This window comes from Aplysia californica, unplaced genomic scaffold (genome assembly GCF_000002075.1).
Source record: "Aplysia californica isolate F4 #8 unplaced genomic scaffold, AplCal3.0 scaffold00182, whole genome shotgun sequence".
NCBI classification, from domain to species: domain Eukaryota; kingdom Metazoa; phylum Mollusca; class Gastropoda; order Aplysiida; family Aplysiidae; genus Aplysia; species Aplysia californica.
This window is the reverse complement of record NW_004797452.1, coordinates 549,656-572,861: the sequence shown is the minus strand read 5'-3', so window position 1 is coordinate 572,861 and position 23,206 is coordinate 549,656. Positions and strand designations below refer to the sequence as shown.

The 23,206-nt window shown below is 40.4% G+C and overlaps 2 protein-coding genes across 2 annotated transcripts in view; one reads left to right on the top strand and one right to left on the bottom strand.

Annotated features, from left to right (window-relative positions):
- LOC101860328 (ADP-ribosylation factor-like protein 6-interacting protein 1) overlaps positions 1-4,458 on the bottom strand; it is a gene marked incomplete in the record, with an annotated part of 21,319 nt that extends 16,861 nt beyond the window's left edge. Inside the window, 2 exon segments of the mRNA XM_013082576.2 lie at positions 576-739; positions 4,048-4,458. Coding sequence (XP_012938030.1) covers positions 576-739; positions 4,048-4,092 — 209 coding nt within the window.
- A 355-nt stretch (positions 4,459-4,813) lies between these two features.
- On the top strand, positions 4,814-16,284 carry LOC101854865 (ubiquitin-conjugating enzyme E2 S). The gene is made up of 5 exons (XM_005098414.3): positions 4,814-4,961; positions 10,781-10,928; positions 11,591-11,781; positions 13,511-13,647; positions 15,818-16,284. The coding sequence occupies exons 1-5, from the start codon at positions 4,953-4,955 to the stop codon at positions 15,945-15,947; spliced, it is 615 nt and encodes a 204-aa protein (XP_005098471.1). The 5' UTR covers positions 4,814-4,952; the 3' UTR covers positions 15,948-16,284.
- Positions 16,285-23,206: the final 6,922 nt, after the last annotated feature.

Here is a 23,206-nt window from a genome sequence, read left to right as displayed (position 1 = left end):
AGAGAGAGAGAGAGAGAGAGAGAGAGAGAGAGAGAGAGAGAGAGAGAGAGACTTCTTTTAAAAGGGGGTGGATGAAAAAAATGAAAGAACAGTAACACTGTTGGCCTTTGGCACCTCCGTGCCAGCAGCAGGAAAACAGTATGTGACGACATCACAGAGTGCAAACCGCAAGCCAGTCAGCAACTCACTTGGAGCGAGCAGTTCGTGCTCACAATTTACCTAGAATTTGAAGAAGCCCCAGCTTTACTAGATCTAGTCCTCATATTTTTTGGTGTCAAGATTTCAAAAATTTTAAATTTTATTTTCTGTCACATTCTGCGTACAGAAAGGTTTACTGAAAATTGATAATTGTGAGGTTTTAAAAAAGTTTGCAGGAAAAAAAAAGTTTTATTGATATAAACAAGAGTTTAACAAAGGGGGGAGAAATGTATCATCATCCGAGCCCAAAATTGTGCTAAAAAATTTACATTCCAGTGAAGTTTTCGACAAAGTGTTCAATGGTCCGTATGGAGTGACAACCACAATCGCGCTACTGGCCTGGTCTCAATGAGTGTAAAATAACAAATGGAACTTACGAAAATAAAAAAGTAGACACGCCAACTAAAATAGCAGGGTAGTATGGCTGATCCCACTTTAAAACACTGGCCAATGGGATCAAGACTTCACGCCACCCTTCAAAATCTCTTTTCAGATCATGACCTTCGCCTTCATCACAGGCCATCTCTCCACCACCAAGATGCTGAAACCAGAAAAAAAGAATAGCATGAGAACCCACATTATCTGCATTTCATTGAAGATTGACAGATAATTCATTTTTGACTGTAAAGAGTACAGAGGAACTCCATAAAGAACAAAGACCCTAATCAGCAGCAAACTTAAATTAAGAAAAAGCATCAGAAAACAATGTGAACGCCAAAATTTCTTCTTCTGCATATATGCAGCTATGTATGATACATGGGGCTGACGTAATAAAAAGTGCTATCTATAACTTTAAATGTTCCCAGGGTTACCCCTAGCTCAGAAGAGTCCACCACGTTTTCGTACTGCCAGCGTGAGACGTGCGATATTGCTATACCTTCAATTCTTCTAGACTACCAAGTAACAGTTTAAGTAGATCTAGTGGTGGGGATTTTTTTAATATCTTTTTTTTTCAATCTGAATCACTGACAAAAAAAATTATTGAGTGAAACAACAATAGCCTTCATTAGGCCTAACCTAGCTCAACCAAAAAAACTGAAAACCTGAAAATTACACTATAGGCCCTTACATGATAAGAGGCCTACATCAAAAGTTTTTTAAAAAAGATGTGGGCATTTTCATATTTTCAACGATTTTCACCATTTGATGATTTTGATATTTGCCAAGCCCAAGACGCCCAAGTTATGCTATGCCTTTTGTACACTGCTATTCACAAAAAATAATAATCTCTCGAGATTGTTACTGGAGGAATGTGGTTGTTTGGAGGGCACTAGTTGATGTAGTCTGCCTCGACTATCAAGGCTCCCCGCAAATAGCAGTTCACAAGAAAGTGACAAACATTAAAAGAAGTAGAGGATAAATGATGAAAGTAAGTAAGGATGAGGAAAGAAAAAGCAGCAATTCCCATTTTTCATAAATAAAAGGAACGAAGTGCCTATTTCTTTGAACATTTGGGAAAACAAACTGAAATTTTCCATTGAAAAGGGTTAGGGTCTCTCTATGTCCTATATACGGCCTGCGCGCTTCCTGGTCGAAGTAGATCGGCCCTATATACTGGGCCAGCGTGCTTTCCGGGTAGCCTGGCTCACGCCCACCCCACCTCTCCAACCAATAAAAAACTTTTAAAAAACGGAGTGTCTACATTCATGGTCACCTAGTCTCAGTACCTACATACCGTAACCGGGCACCTAGTCTCACCTAGTCTCAGTATTTACATACACAGTAACCGGAATGAAAATAAATCAATATGTGTCCTGTGCTGTCACTTGCTGAAAACAAAAAAGAAAGTCATACAAGCGTCTTGTCAGGCTCAGTGAACCTGTGCGTGTGCATCACGCACATTGTGAGTACCGGTTGGGGTCACCAAAGTTCATTCAAAGTCTGTGCGCTGCGAAGTATAGGGCTCGGGAATGGGGGGATCATTAATTTGAGACTACGTGCCCAGTTGCTGGTTACCGAGTACGTAGATATTGAGGCTGCATGCTCGGTTACCGTGTACGAGACACTGAGGCAACGTGCCCGGTCGGCGGTTACCTTGTACGTAGACACTGAGACAACGTGCCCGGTCGACGGTTACCTTGTACGTAGACACTGAGACTAGGTGCCCAGTTACCATGTACGTAGACACTTCATTTAAAAAAAATAACTCACCAAGTTTGAAACAAAGGCAGAACAAACAACTCAACAAAACTCACCCAGTTATGAACGGTGTTGTTGACCAAGTAGACACAACGACTCGCATCCCCCCGCCGGGGGGGGCAATGACAAAGTGCGTTTGATGTTTGCAAGTGTGTGACTAGATTCTAAATTTTTGTGGATTTGGGATGTGACAAAAAGACCATGTGACGAGATGACTGTGAAGTCTTGACTGCACCGGAGTGACGAAATGACAGCTAGATCTATATAGGCCTAATGAATGGCAATAGGGAGTGTATACAGACCCGGTAACCGGGAACAAAGTCACAAAGTATACAGACCCGGTAAGGGAACTCTTTTGTGATTTCAGAGAGTTTCCAGCGCCCTCTTTGCTCAGGGTAGACCTAGGTTCTTCTAGATCTATGGTCTAGATCTAGATCTAGGCAGACAAACTTAAATCTTTGATCTAGTTTCGCGGCTAGCCTAGATCTAAATGAAGATTGCGGATGTCTTTTTGATGAACGATCGTTTTTCCTCCGTTTTGGAGTTGGGGGAATCACAATTTGAAGAAAAGAACAAGTTACAATGTCATAATTTCAATCGAGCAGCCCCCCCTCTCTCTCTCTTTCTCCTCTGTGTATCGCTCACCTTCTCTTTTTTTGTTTGTCTCTGTCTTTCTTTGTCCCCACCTATTTCCCACTCTATCTTTCTCTCGTTCCCTCCTGCCAACTGGGGCATGTCATATACATTTTGCTAGCACCCCCCCCCCCTCCTCTTTCTCTCTCTCTTTCTCACACACACACACACACTACATTTCTATCGGGTCTGGGGGCTGAAACTTCCCGAAATCACAAAAGAGTTCCCCTACCGGGTCTGTATACTTCGTGACTTTGTTCCCGATTACCGGGTCTGTATACACTTCGATGGCAATAATGGGTAACTGTGAGTCACTGAGATCAATGATAAAAGTGGGGGTGAACCCAAACAACAGAACACACATCTCTAGTCTCTAGCATCATTAGGATTATTAGGCCGGAAGGACTTCCGTAACGAGCGACCACCCCATCAAACACAATAAAGAAGAGGCCTAGACCTAACCCTCTCTTACCCCTACCCAGAGCCCTCAATTCCGCTCTCTCATAGTGGTCGCTCGTTATGGAAGTCCTCCCATCATTAGGCCTACTATTTCACTACTAGATCTAGATCTAGATCTAGATCTATCACAATGATGAATGAACAACATAACTCAACAAATACAACAATACTAATGCAGTGGTATTGTGGGTGTGCTGAGACGAGAGCGGAATGGACAGCCACTCACTGTTCTGTTGTGAAGACCAGTGTAGATCAACTGTCTAGATTCTAGGGCGATTGTCAAGATTTCCGCGTTTAATTCCGATGTGCGTCTTTCATAGCCTCAGGTATGTTTCGCTTTGGTCCCTAACCCTAACCCTGGTTATATAATTCCGATGTGCGTCTTTCATAGCCTCAGGTATGTTTCGCTTTTTTTGGTCCCTCTAACCCTAACCCTGACCCTAACACTAACCCTAACCAGGGTTAGGGTTAGGGTTAGGGACCAAAGTGAAACATACCTGAGGCTATGAAAGACGCACATCGGAATTAACCGCGGAAATCTTGACAATCACCGATTCTAGATATATATCTATTCAGGCTCAGGACTCCGGTCAGGGCACTCGGGCTCAAGTAACTTACTGACAAATCCTGCATTCCTGGATATTTTGCAGTGCTTTTCTTCATAGTAGATGTTGACTTGAAAAATAAAAGTACGTGTGGGCAGAAACAACCGATTGAAGATAGGGCGAATAATTTTTTAATAAAAGACTTTATTGAAGTCTTAGCTTTCTCTTGCTCTCCTCTTCTCAGTGATAGACTTGTCTCTTGATCATGTCCTGACTGTGGGTGCTTCCTTCCTCACAAACTTCACCACAAACAAAAAAAACGGGGCTTGTTATTCACACTATGATAATTTGTATAGATCTAGCATCTCTTAGAAACAGAGCAGTGTAAACTGAGAATTTTTGTTAATTTATGTTAAAGTAACCCTGAAGCATAAATAATAGTACATAAATTGAACAGCTTTAACGGTCTGGATAGGGTTTTAAACAGTAATAACTTTTTAGATTACGTGAGTTGATGAAAAACGAATACTAGATCTAGGCCTAAAGTTTGGTAGCCTTTCACCGGTTAGAGTGAACATTTATGCGTGTGAATAGTCTTCTGATTATTTTTTTTTAAGAGGCCTCATTGGCTTATTCAGTATTTTGTTTACAAATTTTTTTCTTTAAAAAAAAATAAAAATCTATTTTATTTACATCAAATAAGAATACCATGAACTTGATTATATTATATTCACCCATATTTGATTCCATCTTTAACAATTTTGTGAAAAAAACCTTTATTTTCAAAATACCATTTGCTCCGTATGGACCAAAAACTCAATTTTCATTGGATGATATTCATCGATTTAGAAGTTTCCGTGTCATGTCGATGCCTAGGCCAAGCTTGAATCCAAGCACAGCTGACACTTTGTTGTTTGGGATAGGAAACTTGAATTTCTTCCTGTTTGTCGCCGTCTGTTTCCAGTCCCACAGAAGAAAATGTCAAATGTATGTTCGAGTCTTTACATAGTATTTTTTCACCCTTGAAGATGATGGAAATAGTTTTTATTTAACTTTTTACTCTATCTCTTCTCTCATCTCCTTCTCTGCCTCTCCCAGTCTCACTCTGTGTAAGGCTTACAACAATAATTACGGTGGTACAGTAGCATACACACGATAACAGTTTTCCCGTTTCTCTTCTTCTTCTCCTCTTGTCAAATATCTAGTTCAGACCAATGAATAAGATTTGCGACACGGTGACTGGGCTTTTTATGTGTCTATGCCAACGCAGTAGATTCGAAACAAGTCGAGAACAAGTGTGCGTTCGTGATTCCATGAAGGTAGCGTCAATTGCCACCGACACCGAGTGACGCAGTGGCAATTGACAAAAATTGACCTTTTGTCAACTGCCACCGGGTGAAGTGGTGTCAAGTCTGAAAACAACGCTATCTTTAGCAATATACATAATGTGATTGGACGAGCATCTAGTCTAGAGTAGAGCTATGGTACCAACTTGGCGTGTTTTCAATGAGACGTAGGCCTAGATCTAGGCAAGCCTTAACCTACACTTTGGTGTAGAACCAACACAGGCACACTTTGGTGTAGAACCAACACAGGTCACAAACTCAAGCAGAAATTCACGTTATATCGGGGGACGGGGGTAAGGAAAAGACACTCACACACACAGAGGGACAGAGAGGCGAACGCACTACTTGTACCGGGCACTCGTGCACAATAAGCAAGATCTACCCACCAACGCAAAAGAGCTCCAATTTACTTGATGGCAATTGACAAAAAGTCAATTTTTGTCAATTGCCACCGCGTCACTTGGTGGCAATTGACACTACCTTCCATGAATTGCATTGAAAATGGATGTTGATAGCCATCCGTCCACAGTCCACTCTTTTGATTTTGCTGTCTGGGTCTGGACCCTAGCCTCAAGCCTAGTCCTTCCCCATGCTACTCCCCCCAACTTCCTAACCTTACACTGACTGAACCCACACATTTTCAATTCCTCAGGCTTAAGGCAGGTCTACGTACAGTACCAATTTTACACAGTGTGTACCAATTCAGGCTATTCAGAAACTGGTGGTTTTTCGGTAGTTCCCACCCTCCTTAGTTGAGCCTGACCTACATCTAGATCTATGTTTGATTCGCGGCGAGCTAAGATATCAAACCTAACAACTGCAAAACATTAAAGGGAGTGTATACAGACCCCGGTAACCGGGAACAAAGTCACAAAATATATACAGACCCGGTAGGGAACTCTTTTGTGATTTCGGAAAGTTTCAGCGCCCTCTTGGCTCAGGGTAGAACTAGATCTAGGTTCTTCTAGATCGGGACAGAGGCATAAATCATTGATCTAGTTTCGAGGCTAGCCTAGATCTAGATCTAAATCTAAATGAAGATTGTGGATGTCTTTTTGATGAACGGTCGTTTTTCCTCTGTTTTGGAGTTGGAGGAATCACAATTTGAAGAAAAGAACAATGTCATAATTTCAATCGAGCAGTCTCTCTCTCTCTCTTTCTCTCTCTCTCTCTCCCTCTCTCTCTCTCTCTCTCTCTCTCCTCTGTCTATGTGTACCGCTCGCATTCTCTTTTCTTTGTTTGTCTCTCTTTCTTTCTCCCCACCTATAATTCTCACTCTATCTTTCTCTCGTTCCTCCTGCCAACTGGGGCATGTCATACATTTTGCTAGCACTTCCCCCAGCTCTCTCTCTCTCTCTCTCTCTCTCTCTCTCTCTCTCTCTCTCTCTCTCTCTCTCTCTCTCTCTCTCTCTCTCTCTCTCTCTCTCTCTCTCTCTCTCCCCTCTGTCTCTGTGTACCGCTCGCATTCTCTGTCTCTGTGTTTGTCTCTCTCTTTCTTTCTCCCTCTATTTCTCACTCTATCTTCCTCTCGTTCCCTCCTGCCAACTGAAATTTTGCTAGCACTTCCCCCAGCTCTCTCTCTCTTTCTCTCTCTCTCTCTCTCTCTCTCTCTCTCTCTCTCTCTCTCTCTCTCTCTAACTCACACACACACTACCGGGTCTGAGCGCTGAAACTTTCCGAAATCACAAAAGAGTTCCCCTATCGGGTCTGTATACTTCGTAACTTTGTTCCCGGTTACCGGGTTTTTAATACACTTTGAACATTAAATTGTGATAAAATTCAGGGGTGCGTGCCCCCTGAAACCCCCCGCCTTATTTCTATTAGGTCAGGGGGGCAAGCCCCCCCCCCTGAAACCCCCCTACTCTTGGGGCCAAAACCCGTGAATATCAATTTTGGGGTGGGAACTACCGAAAAAGCGCCCAGAAACTCCCGAACTCCCGGCTAACCCAGTCTGTCTCACTTGAAGTTCAAGTATTCAAGTAAGATAAAAAACTGGGAGCAGTTCAGTCGAACTCACTCTACTAACGGCAAATCTGTGTATAGGCTACTTAATCACCTGTAGGCCTACAATCCTACAAATGGCCACTTTCCATTTCCTGGGATTTTTTTAAGATACACAGTCGAACCTGCCATGACGGCCACTTGTACAAATGGCAGCACTTTCCATTTCCTCCCTTGCTTTTTTTTCTCTATGACTATATAATTTAACTGTGTAAAACGGTCACCCGGGTAAGATTGAAGAATACAGGACCACTTGTATTATTGCGCGAGAATGTATCCAATGCGGTCGCGACCAACTTATTTTATCGACCCAGGGTCAAATTTTACCTAAGGCGGCCAGGCATGGTCACTCATTGCCCGACGCTTTGTCATAAATTTTGAATCTGCCCCTCATGCTGAGGACAAGCATCATAATCCATTCACCTGTCATTTGCTATTCCCTCCAATGAATGTTTACCCAAGTTGACCATTGGGTAAACCTAACAATAAATTTCAACTGCTTGTGAGGGAAGCTTGATCCATCATAGTAACCAGTCCTATATATAAGCCCCACCACAACTTATAATACTCACACAAATCGTATGTGAGGTGACTGGTCTGTTTTGTTTACTAAACCTAGTCTGTGACAAAGTAACAATGGACGTTGACGTGAATTTGAGACAGAAGTGTCGCTGGTTCTCCGAGTGGTGGCGACCCGTGTGTTTGTTTTACCGTGACACTCAGTCTTCATTGTCTAACTTACATTATAATACTTCGTTTATTTTACCCTTACACAAAATCAGCATAAAAAAAAGAATGCTAATCAAAATATAAACCATACAACCAATAAAACGACAAACAAACCCTTTAAACACCCCCCCCCACCCCCCTTTTAAAACCCTCTTGAATTAGCCTTACAGCAGTGTAAAGCCTGAGATCAGCCCTGGTTTTGACCTCAGAATAGAGACCTCACAATTCTATTGTGTCAAACCCTATTATAGGTTGTGCTGTAATATTAATGCTGGTAAAAAGCATTTCATCAGGTGCGTGAATTATTTATTTAGAATCTTAGACTCAGCCGAGTCCCTCTCTCTGTTCGAGTGTTCGGAATCGGATGCAGATTTCTCGTTCAAGGCCTCCTATTCACTTGTTCTTCTAGATCTAGATTCTATATTTAGATTACTAGATCTATGGAGGATTCATATTGCAATTCTATTGTGTTATTGTATCAAACCATATTATAATAGCAAAGTAGTATTGGCCATATTATTATTATTATGCTCCTTTTTGTTTTGGAGGTTTTTTTTTGGGGGGTTGTTTTCATTTTGGACTTGTGCTGACCTTTTTACATGAGGGCCGTTGCAGGTTCATTTTTGGGGTAGGGCTTGGGTTAGGGTTAGGTCTCTTCTTTATATTGTGTTTTTTTTGGGGTGGTCGCTGGTTACTCGGAAGTCCTTCCTTTTATGACACCTACAAAATTTTCAGATAATCTGGTTGAGGCTCACATGCAGGTTACTCAGAAGAGAATGATCTGCTTTCTTCATTTTCATCAATCTTGCCAATGACGGCCACCTGTGTTATACAGCCACTTTTCTCTTGGACAATGGGTGGCCGTTTTACACAGGTTCGACTGTAGAACATAAGGGAGGAGTTCCGTAACGAGATCAGGACGAAAATTGTTTGAAAGGAAAGAAGGAGCAGGAAATTGATTCAAGAATCAGCAAAGCCAGCCAAGCTCTCGGTAGACTGAAAAACAAGGTACTAAAACAGCACAATGTCCGGCTGTCAACAAAAATAAAAGTGTACAAAGCCGTTGTGCTCTCCTCCCTCCTCTACGGTTCGGAGAACTGGACACTCTACAGGAAGCACATCGGCAAATTAGAGCAGTTCCATCTATTATGAAAACACTGTCCAGCACTCTCTTTGTTCGGCGAGAGGGGCACGCTCACCAATTTTCTAGGCTTGTCTTGTCTTACCAACGCAGGCTGTGCAGGTTGTAGTGAAAATATCCCTTTGTCAAGCTTTACCTGTCGGCGTGTTTCGCAGAACGGAGCGTGCGTTTAGAGGGAGTGACTGTGCGTTTGTACGTCATAATTATATAGTAAAAAACTCGTCAGATGATGAAAGCGTGCGTTACAGCGGAGCGTGCTTTTGTATGGCGTGCGTTTAGGCAGAGACTACTGTACTATTACGCTTAAGCTAATAAAATTAAGAATGGTTCGATGTGGTGTTCCTTGGTTGTGACATTCAAATGTGAAAATGGAGGAAATTTGAGTGTACGCTGGGTAACTCTACTCTGTTATGAAGGTAGCCTAATCTCTGTTCCTTATTCCCAGGTTTGCCTTGATAGTAGTCAGTGGTGCGATGACAAATTAATTGAATTATAAATTATAGTGACTTAGCAATGGCAAGGGGAACCTGCTTTTAAACATTGCAAGATTGCTAGCAATGGAAAGATTTGTAGGTTGAGAAACCAAACAAGACAAAAACTTGGTGAAAAAATCTCTTCTCTCATCTCCTTCTCTGCATCTCCTCAGTCTCACTCTGTGTAAGGCCTACAACAATAATTACGGTGGTACAGTAGCCTACACGATAACAATTTTTCCGTTTCTCTTCTTGTTCTCTTCTTGTCAAGTATCTAGTTCGGACCAATGAATAAGATTTGTGACACTGTGACTGGGCTTTTTATGTCCCTTAATGTCTACGAGGGTGATTTTTATTTAATTTGGGGAGGGGGGGGTTGTAAATAGTATGCAATGGAAGGAGTCGCTCCCCGTCCGTCCGCCCACTTGAATGCATGGTGTCTCTCCGTCCGCTCACTCACTAAACGAACTGTTGTCTCTGTCCGATGTGTAGCGAGTCGAGTAGTGAACTTCTCTTCAAAAGCGGGCGGTTCGTTCGTTTGCGGGTAGTGCCAGTGAGTAGTTTGTTATTCGCGGACGCTAATTTTGCGGGCCTGACCCAACTCTAGTTATCAGGCTTTCCAACTGTCCCAAATTTCTTGGGACTGTCCCGGATTCAGCAGTTGGGAATTTCAGGGGGCAATTTTTTGCCCACTACACAAAAACAAGTCCCACTGGATGTAATATTCTTAATTATTATAATCGGGTGTTATAATGCATTTATTATAATCAATTCCTGGCTGGATTTTGAAAATATTGGGAAGCCTGCATTAAAGTAAATAGTTGGTATCATTTTTTAAAGCGTACACAGTGGAACCTGCTCTAACAGCAGCCACCTGTCCAAAACAATCGCCTGTCCTGCACAGATAGCCACTTCCCACTTCCTCCCCTTGTGATTTTTTTTTCATGATAATGACACTGTCTATGACATTTTGTCTAAGACATCAAGTTCTCCCCTCGACAATGGGTGGCTATTGTTGACAGTTTCAATTTTATTATGTAAAGTGCAATGCCTGCTATGGCATTTTCAAATATTAAGAATGAAATATATATTTTGTCTCTTTTCTTTTTCTTCAAGGTGTCAAATGTAGAAAATTTGTCTCCACAAATTATTCGTCAAGTAACGAAGGAGATCAGCACTCTCTGTCGAAATCCACCGGAAGGTATTAAACTGTTCATGAACGATGAAGACGTCACAGATATTCAAGCAACGATAGAAGGACCTGGTCAGTACAAATTGAATGAGTGCTTGCTGGGGGGGGGGTTCTTAGTCTCGTTTTTAGTTTAGTTTTAGTAGAGGTTTTGAGGCGCTCGCAATTGCATAAGGTCATATGAGCGCCAAGGTTTCAGTTTGTTATATTCTAATTGCTATTGTGTAGAGTGTGAGTAAAAGCTGTATTACCGAAATGCTAATTTGTGATTGTGAGAAGATCTAGCTTATAAACATATAATGATATATATGCACACTTTTGTTTAAAAGCTATTTGTGTACAAATGTGAGGATGTTCTCTTTAAAAAAATTTTCATCTTTGTTCTGATGACCAACATGAGTCTGGCTGTGTGTGTACTATATTGGAACGCCACATTACAGATTCCTGTAATAGAGCTCTTTTGGTGATCTTGTGGATGGAATCTGCTTTTTTTAGCGTTTGCTTTTTGAGTTAGCAGCTTTCGAAAAATGTTAGAAGCTATTGTGATTTTAAAAGCAACAGTACTGCGTTTTTTCCTTATGAATTGGATTTCTGTAGTGCATGGGGTTTAAAGGAATTGAGAAGCAGACCACTTTTATTCAGTAGTTTTGTTCTTTTTTTTTAGTTTTTTCTTTTTCTTTTCATATATTTTATTCTTATATTTAGCTTAATTTTCTTTTGTTCCTCTGTTTCTTCAGCTGGCACCCCTTACGCTGGCGGCACCTTCCGCATGAAGTTGGTACTTGGAAACAACTTTCCATCAGAGCCACCAAAGGCTTTCTTCCTCACAAAAATATTTCACCCAAATGTTTCGAGTAACGGGGAGATATGTGTGAACACTCTGAAGAAAGACTGGAAACCCGAATTAGGAATCAAGCATATTTTATTGGTAAGTCTAGCTCATGCAAAAGACAAACATGATAAAATGCCTGCAGGTGATGACAGATTTGTTCTACTTCTTCTCTTTGAGTGTTTTGTTTCAACCTCTGCTTCTGAAGTTAATGCTTGTAGATGTAAAGCGCCATTATTCTGTTTTAAGGAATATGTTTGTAATATATGAATACTGCCTCACTCGTTTATGTTTTGAGATTTACCTCTTTAATATTTTTTATTATAAGTATACAGGTAACAGTTGCTAGCTGTCATTCTATCGCTGTCAAAAGCAAAAGGGCATGTGGTTTTTCTAGCCCTGTTGTATGAATGTAATAAATGTACAACACAGTACCTCAGACTTTATATGTTACTGTCAGTAGGAAAACTTAATAATATGAAATGGTTTAAGTTTTTTTAAAATGATTTCCTACTGTTTCTGTTTTATTAGGAAATAGATTCTCTTCCTGAAATGCAGCTTTTTATTATTTTAAGTGTTTTTACCATATTGAACGTAATTCTCCTGGTTTTTCATTTCCTGGCTGTTTCAAGAAAAGTAGTATTTTCCATCTGTTTTTATTCTCACCATAAAAGAAATTGCTACTCATTTTTCTTGCAACTTTTAGACCTGCATGTTTGCCGACAATCGCGACCCGACCCGCGAGCCGACCGATGCTATCGCTAGGCCCACCTGTGTCAGTCAATGTGCGTAGCGCGGGGCCTCACCGACTGCCAGCGCCCCCTTTTCCTCCCGTCGGCTTTGTCGGCACTTTCGTTTTCTTGCCGACGTCGGTGTTTCCGACATAATTGTCGGAACCTGAGTAGTAGATACGAATACGAAAAAGTATGACGACCTAAATTATCTACTTTCAGTTTCGTACTCGAGCGGCCATTTTGAATTTCGTTTGTTTACTGATAGTTCAGATCATGTGGATTCTTTCGAGTCCGACTCACTTGTTCTACTTGATCTAGATCTAGATCTAGATTTATAGATCATTATAGACCTCAACGGAGGATTCATATTCCAATTCTATTGTGTCAAACCTTATTATAGGTTGTGCTGTAATATTAATGTTGGTAAAACGCATTTCATCAGGTGCGTGAATTAGTTACTTAGAATAAAGATCTAATCTTTTTCTAGATCTAGATTCTAGATCTAGACTCAGCTGAGTCCATCTGTTTGGAATCGGATGCGGATTTCTCGTTCAAGGCCTATTCCTATTCACTTGTTCTACAAGATCTACATCTAGATCTAGATTTATTTAGATCACTAGATCTATAATATATCTAGATCTAGATCTATATGGAGGATTCATATTCCTATTCTATGTATTATTGTATCAAACTCCTTTTTATAGCAATGATTAGCAATGTAGATCTAGGCTTGTTTGTTTTGGAGTGTGCTTTTTATGTTTTTTAATTTTTTTTTTAACTTGTGCTGTCCTTTTTACTTTTTACATGAGAGCTGTTGCAGGTTCTATTTTGGGTTAGGGTTAGGTCTGTTCTTTATTGTCTTTGTTCGGGTTGTCGCTCGTTACTCGGAAGTCCTTCCTTTTATGACACCCACAATTTAAAAGCTCTTATAAGTTATGGGGGGGGTGCACAAAATTTTCAGACAATCTGGTTGAGGCTCACATGCAGGTCTAAACTTTACAAATCGAATTTTCACGGAGCTCTGTGTAATATGACTTTATGGAATAAATAAATGAAATTGTGGTAATGTTTCTGTTTTCTTTTCTCTTCTGCAGACTGTGAAGTGTTTACTAATAGTGCCTAATCCAGAGTCTGCCCTTAACGCTGAAGCTGGCAAACTGCTGCTGGAACAGTATGAAGACTACTCATTACGAGCAAAAATGTTCACAGAAATTCACGCCAAGCCTCTCAGGTTAGTGTAATTCTGTCGTTGATAGCAGAGGCTAAATATGTCTTTTTGAAAGTGTGATTTAAGTTTTGTTTTTAGACCTGTGAGAGCCTTTTGCTTCTCCTTAACTCAGATGAGTGTGGGGTATTTTTAGAGACGCATGTGCTGGAGTCTAGGCATTTTATGAGTTTTTCATTGAAAATTGACTTAGATTTAAGCACTAACACCATGTACACCTCATTTACGCTGTAGAAACACGAGAAATAGCACAGTTTAAAGCTTCACGTTCACTACGGCAGAAACATTGTTCATTTCAGAGTTAATTTATTTTAAAAAGCGAGGTTCAGTGCAAAGGGGAATGTCACAAACTTCACAGGAATAATGGATATATCTCTTTTCCCTTTGTTTGAAAACGAATCAGTCGTACAGTGCGTTGAATAAAAAGGGGGGGGGGGGGGAGACACAGATTTGTTTTGGTAAGTATTTTACGGCGCCCGCAACTACATTTAAGGTCATATGAGCATGCGGGACACGTTAAACATTTTCTGTTTGGTAGGAATTAATTTTGAAATTTGAACCATGGAGGGATCTTAAACGTGTGCAACTTGCAACTGCGACCTCCGAGATTTTTCGCCCTTATGCGAGGAGGCTAGGTGTTAAATCTAACCTACCCAAGATCAGGGGTGTGGCTGAAAGACAACATAAGGAGACAAGTTGTAACAGTAGAAAGGCTGCTTATAAATGGAGGGGGCAAAGGAGGAAAGGGGTGGGGGCAGAAAGTGACGACGAAACAGATGACAGAACATGGCTAGAGAGTAGGAAAGGAGGTGAAAGGGGAACATTTCAGAGAAGAAAATTTTCCATCACTGCGAGGTTTCAAACCCAGGGCCTAATGAATGAGTGGCAAGCACTGTAATCTCTAGACCACGAGAGCCCTCCAGACAGATTTGAAATTGCTTTGTGTTAATGGGAATTTCGTGTTAAGCAGTTTTGTACAGTAAAACATGACTATAATGGCGCCCGCTACAGTGGGACCATCCCCACAGCAGGACCTTACTGGAACCCCCTTTTTTTGTCTATGTGAACTCAACTACCTGTGCTCGGAAAGGCCAAACTCGGATACAGCGGGTTGGGGGGGGGGGGGGGGGGGGCTTTCGGCAGGCTCCAAATAGGCAGTCAGGGGTGCGGCGTTGTGATTGGCCAGTCCAGTGATGAGTGAGGTGGGGCAGGTGGCGGAGAGATGCGTTACATGAGCTGCTCCAAAAGTGATGTGCAGTAGCTCAGATGCTCAGTATGAGAGTGTATAGGCCATAGCCCTAGGCCGTAAAAGAAGAGGAGAGTGTGTAGTGTGTGATTCCTGATTCATTGAATTGTGATCGTTGATGCTCATAGGCATACGCATGCATCCACTTCACCTGTTCTACAGTTGAGTAAGCCTAACACTAACTGTACGATAGACAGCACAAGCTGTACAGGACCGAGGAATAGGTGGCTTCCAACAAAGAAAAGGAAATGCCTCTCACTCAAATTAAAAGCCGAGATAATCAACGAAGTTGAAAAGAAAAGGAAGATTTATCTATCTAAAGCGCAAATTTTATTGATATGGAAGGGAGGTAATTTAAAATGTTGTGGTTATTTCCCGTTTGCATTCCTATTGCAGGAACTCGCCTACAGCAGAATTTTTTTTTCTGGAACCAAAAGTCCCACTATAGCCATGTTCTACTGTTTTCTTAAGTTTCCTGTAGTCCACAAGATTCGTGGAAGTGCCATATTGCTGTTAATGGTTGTTTTCTTTACTCATGGTCAGTATGTAGGTAAGGTCTTAGTCTTACTTCCTCTATACTTATGTGCCTGGTCTGTGCAGGCAAGGCCTGGACTGGTAGATTAGCTCGAGTGTGTTTAATTAAAGTTTACTAGGTAAGGACGAAGAACTAGAGAGTTCCTGCATGTATGTTGCACACATTGATGACACTTTGGATATTGACTGTCAATGAAAAGAATCTTTGTTGAGTTCAGTTGCCCAGGCAGTTCTTAATTAACCTATACCAAAAGTGTTGAAATTGTAGTCCGTTGACCTGCTATGAGTAGCCTAAGTAAGAGTGTTTTGAGGGAAATGTGTTTGCCTGCAAGACGAGACTCAAGACCATAGAGGTGGTATGTTTTTTAAATCATTTTTATTATTTCTCTGTTGCAGAGCGACCGGCGATAATTGCTCATCAGAAGACAAATCCAGTGAAGGTCCACAAGCCAAAAAGCACGCTGGCGACAAAAAGATTGTGGAGAAAAAGAAAAGGGATAAAAAGAAAACTTTGAAACGTTTGTGACCTCTTGTCATCAACTCCCACTTCATTATATCTAAACATTATGTCTGTCATACATCTGTCTACAAAATCTCCATATGTCACACATCTTCCTCTTTTAACACGAGTGAGAGTGAATCAAAAGGGGAAGCATGTGACCGGAATGAGTGAGAGTGTGAATGAGTATTTATACGTCAGGAATGCGCAATGGTTGATTTCGGTGTGTTGCTTGTGATATGAAAACATGGTTTGAAGTGTTTGTTGTCGTCAGTACATGGCATGTTTCACCCCTTTGTTATTGTTTCCTATGCATTTTGGATTGTCATGCGTTATCTAGGTTCAGAGGTGTCTAGTAGGAAAAGAACTGGAAGGTCATAACATCGACCCCTGTCATCAGTTGTGGCTAAGTTACCACTATTGTTCCTCAGTATAAATTATGCACTTCATATTCCTTATTTGTGGGAGAGGAGACGGGGGGGGGGGGGGTGTTGCTGGCCAGATACCAGCATGAAGTCAAAAGTGTGTTGAAGAGACAATGTAAATAGATCAATGAAAACAAAAAGTCTTGAGATTTTATTTATGTCAGCATTGTACAAAAATATATATACATTACATACTTTCAGTATCTGAATGACTAGTGCTGCACAGATAGGACAGTAGAACAATGATGACATATATCTATTATATTGATTGTTGACTGAACCTGAGATTGAGAAGTGCAGGCGCTGGCATTGTGGTGTGGAGAGTGTCCGTCAAAGTGAAGACTTATGTGAGAGGACTTGCTTGGTGTCGCAAAGAGATGTCAGGATGGCTTGTGGTTTGTGGCGGGAGTGACTGCTCTAAGACTGTGTGTGGAAATTGCTGGGTTACTGAACCCCGCTGGTTGTTATTTATAACGTACGACACAGGCGTTGAGAATTATACTTTACGATTGTTCATGATCATGTTGGTTTTGAATGATTGACCAGTGCCAAGATGTTTGTTTGTCAAAAGATTGGGGGGGTCCATATGTTCTTTGTGTATTGGGTGGTATAATTTCTAAGTTTGTATTTTATAGAATCTTTTGTTTCTCTTTTCTTGCTGTATGGCTTAGAAGTACATCAGCATTATTTGCTGTAAACACCTCAAGACGCAGTCAAAAGTGGTGCTCTTAAAAATTTGCTTGTTTCTTAACCGTATCCGGACTTTGTGTTTTACTCTCGTATCCATACAATGTGGGGAACTCTGTGCCGCCACTTTCCAAAGAGGAAATTTACTCGTTAATCCGATCCATACACTTTGCATAGCAGTCTGTCAAAATGATTTTTTGAGAAATACTGAAAGTTTAAAAGAGATCTTCGTACTAGAAGTATTTCTAAAATGTGAAGAATACAACCCTTGGGTTACAAAATGACCCCAGGTGTACGCATAGGGTTATAGAATGTTAACTTGACGATATACCAGTGAAGAGAATTTTTGAGATTATACACATAAATTACGTTTCTTAATTAATTTGACAATTTGTATTTAGACCTGCATGTTTGCCGACAATCGTCTGAAATCTGACAATCGCGACCCGACCCGCGAACCGGCCGATGCTATCGCTAGGTCCACCTGTATCAGTCAATGTGCGAAGTGCGAGGCCTGGCCGACTGCCAGCGCCCCCTTATTCTCCCGTCGGCTTTGTCGGCACTTTTCGTTTTCGTGCCGACCGCCGACGCGCGCTCCGCCGACTGCCGACGTCGGCGTTTCCGACATAATTGTCGGAACCCGAGTAGAAATGCGAATACGAAAAAGGACGACGACCTAAATTATCTACTTTCAGTTTCGTGCTCGAGCGGCCATTTTGAATTTCGTTTGTTGACAAATTCAATTGTTGAGATCGTGTGGATTCATTCACTCACTTGACTTGTTCTAATAGAATCTAGATCTAGATCTAGATTTATATAGATCATTATAGACCTCAATGGAGGATTCATATTCCAATTCTATTGTGTCAAACCCTATCGTAGTCATAGGTTGTGCTGTAATATTAATGTTGGTAAAAAGCATTTCATCAGGTGCGTGAATTATTTAGAATCTATACTAAGCTGAGTCCCTCTTTTCGGAATCGGATGCGGATTTCTAGTTCAAGGCCTATTCCTATTCACTTGTTCTACAAGATATCGATCTAAATTTATTTAGATTACTAGATCTAGATCTATATATGGTATGGAGGATTCATACTCCAATTCTATTGTGTTATTGTATCAAACCCTATTGTAATAGCAAGATGTAGGCCACATGCATGCTCCTTTGACTTTGTTTTGGAGTGGGTTTTTTTGTGTTTTTTTTCATTTTGGACTTATGCTGGCCTTTTTACATGAGGCCCGTTGCAGGTTCTTTTTTGGGGTAGGCCTAGGGTTAGGGTTAGGTCTCTTCTTTATTGTGTTTGTTGGGGTGGTCGCTCATTACTCGGAAAAGTCCTTCCTTATGACACCCACAAAATTTAAGCTCTTATGGGGGGGAGGGGGGGGGGGGGTGCGCGCAAAATTTTCAGACAATCTGGTTGAGGCTCACATGCAGGTCTATGTATTCTTACATTGAATTTCTTCCATAATTAGTTCTTTATTTAACATGAATAAAATGCGGTTTTGTCTTGAAAAAATAGAATGTAAAGTTATAAGCTGTTGAAAGTAGGTACAAATTTGCTTCTATGGTATGAGCACTTATAATATGGCCCTAGAACAAATGAGAGTGTTGATAGTGAAGTCTAACAGCTGCTGTCTATATATTCTGAATCTCATCTGATTGGCCTCTGCTCATTTTTAAAAAAAAGAAAGATGAGAAGGAAACTTCATCATGTCTTATCGTGATTCTACTTTTCCTTTACATTCTATTTTTATGCTTTTATCGATCTCAAGTATTTTGAAATAGGCTGTTGGCCTTGATTTACTCCTTTTTTCAAAGTCTTTGACGACACAACTTTTGAAATTTGAGACTGGACCTGATTCTCTTACTGTTTCCTTTTTCTTAATGTTGAGCAGCAGCTCAGATTTCTCGCTTCCTAATTTTTAATTTAAAAAAAATTTTACCTGTAAAGAAGGGGGCCTGTGTGTGTTTAATATTAATAATAGTAAAATTTCATGATTTACTGAATATTGCACATCGGTAGAAGAATGCCAACAGTTTATTGCAATAGTATCAGACAGTTCCTATATATTTGTTACATGAAAATTCCTCCCCATAAAGTTGCAGTATTGTTATAGTGGCTGATTAAATTTAAAGAAATTTGAATTGAGAATTCTACAAATTTTATGTGAAGGATCGCACTGCATAGCTGAAGGTTTCCTTCATGCTGCTCATATATTTTTACTCAGAACAGGATCACAGACATCAAACTTAGCTAAGTTAGTAGTGTAAGTGATAGACTTAACCTCTTGATTATTTTTTTTCCTCAAGGATGATTTTGTTCCTTTGTCAGCTCTTGCTTAATGAATGTACTTTTTTCATGTTCTTGAGTAATTAAACTAAGTTTTGACATAAATCTGGCCCTTTCTCAGCCTCTGTACGTGATTTGGGTAGGTTGTGCCGGATGCTGTACACAGTACACTGTAAACATTACTCGATAGCTGTGGGTTGGTATTTGCATGTAAAAAAGTAGACATGTGGAAATAATAGACTCTGTGTCCAGCTATTGCCATGATTTGGACTTTGGGAATTTTTTATTGTCCTTTTCTCTAGCTTGGCTGTAGAATTAGAATCTTGCCCCCGGGCATGTCTGTTTTATTAAGAAGAGACCTGAAAAAGATTTACCAGATCCAGAATTCTGAGTCTTTGGAGCCAATCTTATTACATTTTTACTGCAGAAAATAGCATTTAATTTGTCTGCTTTGAAATTTTGCTAGTTTTATTGATAAACATGCCTCACACAGGGAAGTGTTGTCAAATGCACCATGTTCAAGAGAAGTGTCAAGTACAGAAAGTTGGCCCTATATAATCAAGTGTTTGAGTAGCCATGAACTGGATCGCTAACAACAACAGTAGCCATGAGCTAATATTTCTCTCAGGTATCACTTATATCTCAAGCAAGGGTCATTTTCTTTTTATGGGTATAGTATATTTCAGAACTTTCGCTCACAATATCGTCCTCGGCGGACATTTTCGAGGATGTTTATTCTTGTCTTACACTGCTGCCATATCCAAACATTTGTATTTTTTATATAATTAAGAATTTTGTTTAGATGTTTCTTTTGAACATGGTGTGAAGGAGTCTTTCTAAACATAAACATAATCTGTATTTTAGTTTGAACTTTGGGATGAGTTAGGTTTATGTCTACAAGAGACATAAAATAGCATACAACTTTCAAGAATAGATAAAAAATTTATTCTGTAAATGTTCCCATGTACACTAAGAAGAATATATTTGTTTATTATGTAAGTTACTCCATACCAGTGTTATTTATTATTTGTTTTATTTTTATTTATGATACAATTGCTCCGACAAACAATTATGACAGGTGGAGTTTGGATTGCGTGAATGCGATTTGGCAGCTTTTAAATTCATTCATCGTGAACATTGTCATCAATAAAACCACAACATGATGATCTACTGAACATGCTGTTTGACTTTTTTCTTTTTTCTTTTTTTGTCTAAATAGCCTACATCCTCTGCATGTTCAATTAGAATGATGCAGTCTCTCTGTATGTGGATAGTAGATCTCTAGATGTTCAAAATTACCCCTTCTAAAATGAATTTTGGATGTAATGACTGATGGTGTATTTTTTTAAGGGAGTGCTTATCTGCACTACATATTAATAATATTTAGATAGCCCAGCCCAGAAAAGCAACCCCCACCCCCCTAAAAAGAACAAGAAAAAATCCTTTTATACTTATACTTATAGTATTTGGGCTTCCCTGTCATCACAATGACAATTGATCTCTGGAATTGAAGTTAGTTTCGCTTACCCAGTTGGGTTCCTTCGTTGTTCAGTTTTGTTTATATTATATCTGCGCTTGACGACTATACCCAGTGCATAAATTATAGACTACGTATAATAGATTATAGATGTAGGAGGCTAGCTTCTTTGACCCAGCCTAGTGTCAGGCCTACTCGGGCAGAGTGGGATACAGCATTCCAGGAGAAATATATATTTTGAGATGTATTGCTCTCTGGAATACATTTCTTCTCTTAACATTGAACTCGCATCTTCTGAGTGCGAGGAGAAGAGCCTTACCATTAAACTCTAAACCTTCAGTGGTCATGTGCGGACAAACCAGGGAATAAAATCTGGTACCTGTACAAATGTATTTACAAGTGCACCGTGTCTTCCTTGGTTCATTAGTCATTCCTCCCCTATTGGAGAATCTTGTTGTGTTGGATCAAACTCAGACTACTTTAGTAGGAATGAATTCACTGAATTTGATGGTTGTTGCTAAAAAAAAAAAAAAAAAGAATTCAGTGTCTTTGATAATTCAGCCAGTGAAGTAGAGTCAACTGGCGGTGGCAGAATAAGTTTCCTGTGTCATGTTGTCCTCACACATGATTATAAATCACCTTGTACATGTATTTGGTATCAACAGAAAACCTATTCAAATACCTATTCAACTAAGGAACCATCAAGTTCCAGACATTTCTCCATTTGATGTACCCAGCAGTCAAAGACATTGGTCAGTGATCGTTTGTCCAAGGTCCTGAAAGCTTTACTCATACTACTTATAGCTTCTTGAACCTGGTCCTCTTCCTCAAATCGCCGACCTCTCAGCATTTCTTTTAGTACCTTGGGGAAGAGGTGGAAATCGCATGGGGAGAGATCGGGTGAATAGGACGGGTGTTCCAATAATTCCTGTGAGTAGCCCTTTAGAAGCTCGTTCACAATTCTGGACTTGTGAACAGGCACGTTGTCATGATGCCTCCTTCAAGACTTTTTCTTGCCAAGATCGTTTGTCAGTATTTGGTGATCTGTTGCACTGGATAGACCAATTGGTCGCCTTTAATTGTAAGGACTAGTAGCGGGCTATCCCATATTTTGGGGGTTTCCAAAAATCTTGACCTACACTGAAAGTGGGCATTGCCCTACCTATAGAAGTCTGGTTTCATTGGTGTGTAAGGGAAAAAACTCCCCTGGTCTTTTTTAAAGAGACTGAATAAGGATCCAAAAACTTCGATTTAATCGAAACAACATTTATCGGGATAGCCCCCTTGTGCTTAAAAGCGACCAATTATTTCACTTATTTCCCCGCATGTTCTTTTCGTATCTTCCTCCAAAATAGCTTTGATTCTCTCTACACTGTCGCCACAAATGACAACCGGGGACCCTCCAGTGTGCGCTTCATCTTTCATGTCAGACCTCCCACCTTCAATCTCCCTGATCCATTTTCTTACTGTTTGAATTGATACTTTGCATAGATCACTATGGTTTTCAACTGCAGACTTGCCGAGAAGAGTTTAAATTTTGATCACAATTCAGTCCTCGTAGTATGAAGTATGAGGAGGTTGCATCAGTATTTTGCTCAGCCATTTTCCTCGGATTTGCTTTGAACAAAGTGCACAAGAACACCACACTTGACTGTACTTGACAAGTTACAGCTCTATATGACGCGTTCACCAATGCAATTGCAATTTGGCATGGAGCTTAGCTTAGGGGACTGCACAGTCCCCGAGTAAGCAGCGCAAGGGAACTGTGCCTAACAACTTCCTTTTAGAAGAAAAAAAATATTTGTTTGGTCGCTGGCCTGCAGAAATGCCATGCAAAGTTTTGTGGGCATAAGTAAATTCCTCTATGATCTAGGTCTAGGATTTTTTTAACGCGGTCAGACGAAAGTGAACAAAAGCTATAAAAGATGCGCAACTCTTGTACATTGCAACTATTTGTGATGTTTAATTATATGGGAGTGCTCATTTAGGCCACATATGGCCTAAATAAGGTAAGGGAGGGGGGTAGCTTATTTAGGCCACATGTGGCCTAAATAAGGTAAGGGAGGGGGGTTTAGCTTATTTAGGCCACCTGTGGCCTAAATAAGGTAAGGGAGGGGGGTTTAGCTTATTTAGGCCATATGTGGCCTAAATAAGGTCACCCTTTTATAAAGCACTAGATCTACCTTTTCAACACTGAGGATCATAATTTTTTAAAGGCTTATGTCATGCAACAAAATGAAAGATAGATCTACAGTGGAGTCTGTGCTTAAAGTGAAATCTGCAGGACCGCCGCATTTTATTTGGTTTAGCCATGTTTTCTGTTTAGAGAGGGTTGCTCCAATTATGAAAGTTTGTTTTCTCATGTACTTCTTTTGCGAACTGCGATTTGAGCTGCAGACTTCATGC

Bases quoted from the DNA above. Each gene is read 5' to 3' on its own strand.
- LOC101854865 (XM_005098414.3), top strand. The intron at 11,782-13,510 runs GTAAGTCTAGCT...TCTCTTCTGCAG, and splicing joins GAATCAAGCATATTTTATTG to ACTGTGAAGTGTTTACTAAT. The intron at 13,648-15,817 runs GTTAGTGTAATT...TCTCTGTTGCAG, and splicing joins ATTCACGCCAAGCCTCTCAG to AGCGACCGGCGATAATTGCT.